Consider the following 5,497-nt stretch of genomic DNA (forward strand, 5'->3'; position numbering starts at 1 on the left):
GAATTTCATAACTTAATCTACATTAACAAACCTAATTAATAAGACAAGATTTGGCCTGGGGCAGTTATATTTCTGGAAATATAGGTATTTTAATATCTTGGATAATTCTTTTTTTCGCGATATAACGAGAAAAGAAGAGTCACATTTGACACGCTTTTGACGCCCCGCCGATGATATTACCCAGTTTTTTTCTTGACTAGTCTAGAGGTTTAGTTTTACTTTTGGATTCGACAAAATGAGGCGAAAATGCCGCTAAATTTTAATTTGCGTACAATATTAGGCTAATTATGGAATGAAAACCTTTGTTTTTCTTCTTTTCGGAAAAATACGGAAATTTTTCCGGAAAAAAGGTCTCCAGTTAGTCCGGTCTTACTCCGAAAAAATATTTTTCGATCTCTGGCCCATAATTTTTCGGGAATTTACGTTGTGGAACAGAAACGTATCTATGCGGTTCCTGACTTGTGTTAGCCAACTTTGATTGTTAAAAATGTTGGCTCGCCTGAGTTGAACATAAATGTTTTCATTGAAATCTTACTCTTACGAGGGCTGGCCGCCAAATTTTATAATTCCTTTTTATTTAAAATTTACTGTATTTCAGGGATTTCTAGAAGTGGTTTTGTCGATAACGAACAATACAAGACTTTCTGGTTGTATTTGTGAGACAAATTCATAATTCCGAAAGAAACATCGACCCCAACTTTTAAAACGTGATTTTGGCAAAATGAGTGGCCAGGAAGAAAATAAATTTAAGGGCACAGAGTGCATTTACGCAACGAGCCGCAAGAGTGCTTTGATTTGCCACAAAATAACTCACTTTGGCGAGAAACCATTTCAATGCGACCAGTGTGGGTACGCGTCTGCAAAGAAGAGTAATTTGATTGTCCACGAAAGAACTCACTCCAGCGAAAAACCATTCCAGTGTGATCAGTGTAGCTACGCGTCTGTGAGTAAGGGTTATTTGGTCAAGCACAAAACAATTCACTCCGGCGAAAAACCATTTCAATGCGACCAGTGTGGGTACGTGTCTGTACGTAAGACTGATTTGATTGCCCACAGAAGAACTCACTCCAGCGAAAAACCATTCCAGTGTGATCAGTGTAGCTATGCGTCTGCAAAAAAGGATAATTTGATTCGGCACAGGAGAACCCACTCTGGCGAAAAACCATTTCCGTGCAACCAGTGTAGCTATGCGTCTGCACGTAAGACTGATTTGATTGCCCACAGAAGAACTCACTCCGGCGAAAAATCATTTCAGTGTGATCAGTGTAGCTACGCGTCTGCACGTAAGAGTGGTTTGATTGTCCACAAAAGAAATCACTCAGGCGAAAAATCATTTCAGTGTGATCAGTGTAGCTACGCGTCTGCGAATGAGAGTAATTTGATTGTCCACAAAAGAACTCACTCCGGCGAAAAACCATTCCAGTGTGATCAGTGTAGCTATGCGTCTGCAAAAAAGGATAATTTGATTCGGCACAAGAGAACCCACTCTGGCGAAAAACCATTTCCGTGCAACCAGTGTAGCTATGCGTCTGCACGTAAGACTGATTTGATTGCCCACAGAAGAACTCACTCCGGCGAAAAATCATTTCAGTGTGATCAGTGTAGCTACGCGTCTGCACGTAAGAGTGGTTTGATTGTCCACAAAAGAAATCACTCAGGCGTAAAATCATTTCAGTGTGATCAGTGTAGCTACGCGTCTGCGAATGAGAGTAATTTGATTGCCCACAGAAGAACCCACTCTGGCGAAAAACCATTTCAGTGTGATCAGTGTAGCTACGCGTCTGCACGTAAGAGTGGTTTGATTGTCCACAAAAGAAATCACTCAGGTGAAAAATCATTTCAGTGTGATCAGTGTAGCTACGCGTCTGCGAATGAGAGTAATTTGATTGTCCACAAAAGAACTCACTCCGGCGAAAAACCATTTCAATGCGACCAGTGTAAGTACGCGTCTGCACGTAAGGCTCTTTTGATTGCCCACAAAAGAACTCACTCCGGCGAAAAACCATTTCAGTGTGACCAGTGTAGCTACGCGTCTACAACGAAGTATACTTTGATTCGCCACGGAAGAACTCACACCGGCGAAAAACCATTTCAATGCGACCAGTGTTGGTACGCGTCTGCGAATGAGAGTAATTTGATTGTCCACAAAAGAACTCACTCCGGCGAAAAACCATTTCAATGCGACCAGTGTAAGTACGCGTCTGCACGTAAGGCTCATTTGATTGTCCACAAAAGAACTCACTCCGGCGAAAAACCATTTCAATGCGACCAGTGTAGGTACGCGTCTGCACGTAAGGCTCATTTTATTGCCCACAAAAGAACTCACTCCGGCGAAAAACCATTTCAATGCGACCAGTGTAGCTACGCGTCTGCGAATGAGAGTAATTTGATCAGCCACAAGAAAAGACACTCGGACGAGAAGCCCTTTGGATGTACAAAGTGCCAATTTCGGTCTAAATATAAAAACCACCTTATTAGCCACGAGAGAGCACGGCACGCTGAAGGGGAAAAGACCCACAAATGCCCCTGTTGCGACCGGAACTTCGCTACCAATAAAACCCTCAAAGGTCACCTTCGAGTTCATGTTTCATCTGGAAACCAAATTGGCGTATCGAACGGTCACCAGCCAGAACCAGCCTTCCAATCACAACCACGTCAATTTGACTCCTATGGTCGCCAAACGGGTGGTAGGTATTGCTTGGTGCTACTGCGACGTGTGACGAAGGAACAGATTGAATCTCTCACTGAAAAGACCCACCACGTCCACGCCGTGAAAGTGGAAGTTGGCGAACCTGATGCTGACAACGCAACCATCGACAGAGAAAGGGATTCCGACTCTGAATGTCTCAACATCGATGTCAGCAGCGTCAAACGAGAGCCTTTTTATGACTTCATCGACCAATTTCCGGTTCCGTCAGTCGTAAAGAAAGAAGACTTGGAATGTCGCCCAGTTGTGGTCAACAACGAGGGTGTCCCAACGAAACCAGACACACCGATCAAGATCGAATTCCCTCCCGAAGAAGAAACCAACGAAAGCCAATGTACATTTTAATTATGTGTTTTTATTTCTTTCCAATTTATTTTCTTTTCCAAGTATATTTCATAAACTGTCTTCAAAACTACTCATTTGATGGAATTATTCATGGACGTATTTCGCATTTGTAAACTCTATCAGATATTGTTCTTAAATTGATGGTGATTCTTAGGGTTTTTCAAGTTCAGTTTAAGTTTAAACTAGTCTCAATAATGGCTTACTTTCAAAGGAGGAGATATTATGTAATTACTCAACTGCTATCTCAAGATTAATTGCTTAGCATCTAAATGTATGCAGTGTGTTGTAATTTGATCGGCCCAGGCGTTTTTCTCAAAAACTAAAGTTGCTAGAAATGTGAAATTATCAGGATATACTCTCTTGGGAAGAACCCTTACCTTTTGGAATTTTCAGAAAAATCGTGAAATTTGTCACTGTTTTGAAATTTTTATTTTTGAACGATAGGTGGTAGACGAAAAGTTTCAATCAACAAGTTGTTGTAATCATTGAAGTAATACGTCATGAAAAAAAAACAAGTTTGTACTACCCAAAAAGGTTTACGTCTCATGAAAAAGAAAGTTAGAGACACCTATCTCATTTGAAATTATCGTATGTTTATAAAGATAAAAAAATTACGGTTTTTTAAGCCAAATCATTTTAAATAATTTTTTAGAGAAAATACAATTTACATAGTAGAATTCCAGAATTCACGCGTCTTATTTTAAATTAGGTTCAATAATTCCACCGTCCGCTGCAATACAAATCCGTCCGCGATGAAGCATATTTTGAAACGAAGCACGGACCATCTCTGGAGTTACGAGTTGGAACGCTGCGATAATTCTCTGCCGTAATCTTCCTCGTTAGTGTCAGGCGTTTTATACACTTCCTCCTTGACGAATCCCCACAGGAAAAAGTCCGGCGGTGCGAAATCTGGAGACCTCGGAGGCCATCGTACTGGACCGTTCTTGCCTATCCATCGCCCAGGGAACTCGTTGTTAAGGTACTGCACGACGTGTCTTTCTTGGTGGTCAGGTGCACCGTCATGCTGGAACCAAAGACTGTTAAAGCTTGGATTAATAATATGTTACTGGATATAGCACTACGATTTTTAGGCGTCTCACAAAGTTCGCCGGTAACACCCAGCGCCATCTAGCGCCAAAACATTGTAACTCCTTGTTTTGGTGATACAAAAGTTACCACGCGGTGTACCTCATGGTTCGGTTACTTCGGTATGAGCGGTTAGACTTAGTGTAATTTTTATTTGGAAATTTTTATTTTGAGTTTTATCTTGGCTTTTATTTAATATAATGAATTGTTGGGACACCTATGAAGTTTTGGGAATTCCGAAGACCAAGATAGAGCCCAATCACAGCTCCACAAGAAATTTGCTCAATTTTAGTCCTTATTATGATGATTCCTCTAGTAAGAAAGCTCTGTTTATGTTCTTTAGTCAGGAATTAAACTTTTTTTAATTACATAGATGAATCAGAAACTGAAAGATTGGCTCAGCTCAGTTCGGAATCATCTTCATCTAGTATGAAACACGTATATTTACTGTTACTTTAATCAGAAATTAACTATTTATCAATTAGGTGAGAGTGAAACTGAACGTTTGGCTTTTAAAGAAAAGGAGCATATAACGCTCACAGACATACATTATGAAGGTGCCATATATGGAAATATCAATCTTTTAATATACCACTATTTTCAATATGCATGTTATACTACTTCCAGGATCCTAAAGCCACGTGTAAATAAAGGAAATCCACCCCCGCGAAAGTTACCAAAGAAAGTTGTGCGATGTCATATGATTGAAGGTATGAACTATAGTCTTATATCATGTAGTATATAAATTCAATAATAATTAAACTTTTAGCAAATGACTATGATTCTGCTTTTGGTGGTATTGTATTGGAAGTGCAAATTTCTTTAAAAAAATCGAGTTTGGAATACACCTCTGGGGCCAAAAAGGCATTTCAGTGGATCATGAACCTAAATATACACGATCTTAATGATTTGAAAGACGCTCTTCAAGAAATTTTTACAAAAACTGCGTCAGATAAGATCTCCATCAAAATGAACAATTTTATAAAGAGCAAAAAGAGAACTGATAAAATCTTAAATTCTCTAAAGCCAACTGTAGTAAGTGATATTATGCAATAAACATTTCATTCTTGAAATTTATTTTAATGTGGTTTTCCTGAACTTAAGGGTTTCCAAGATTTGACTTCCAATGAAAATTTTTGGGCATTAACACTCTTATTAGAAGGAGTATCGAAATAGGATGCAGACAACCAAGAAACATGGCCATGAATCTGAAATTACCAGTTGCTGAATCTATGTCATTGGTGCGATTCTAAGGGCAATTTCCAGGAAGTCAGCCTTCGGTGTTGAGTTGCACCACAAAATATCAAGTTCCTAAAGAACTAAGAGCTTGGATTGAAGTACAAGATAGAGGAGGGTTGT

The 5,497-nt window shown here is 39.6% G+C and overlaps 1 protein-coding gene across 1 annotated transcript; it reads left to right on the top strand.

Moving 5' to 3' along the window:
- Positions 1-700: 700 nt before the first annotated feature.
- LOC149951419 (uncharacterized) lies at positions 701-3,128 on the top strand. Its single transcript, XM_090170021.1, has one exon. It carries the CDS (start codon positions 722-724, stop codon positions 3,050-3,052), a length of 2,331 nt encoding a protein of 776 aa, XP_090026147.1. The 5' UTR covers positions 701-721; the 3' UTR covers positions 3,053-3,128.
- Positions 3,129-5,497: the final 2,369 nt, after the last annotated feature.

Source organism: Leiobunum rupestre, chromosome 3 (assembly GCF_980474605.1).
Source record: "Leiobunum rupestre chromosome 3, qqLeiRupe1.1.hap1, whole genome shotgun sequence".
Classification (NCBI taxonomy): Eukaryota; Metazoa; Arthropoda; class Arachnida; order Opiliones; family Sclerosomatidae; genus Leiobunum; species Leiobunum rupestre.

Bases quoted from the DNA above. Each gene is read 5' to 3' on its own strand.
- LOC149951419 (XM_090170021.1), top strand. From the start codon at position 722: ATGAGTGGCCAGGAAGAAAATAAATTTAAGGGCACAGAGTGCATTTAC.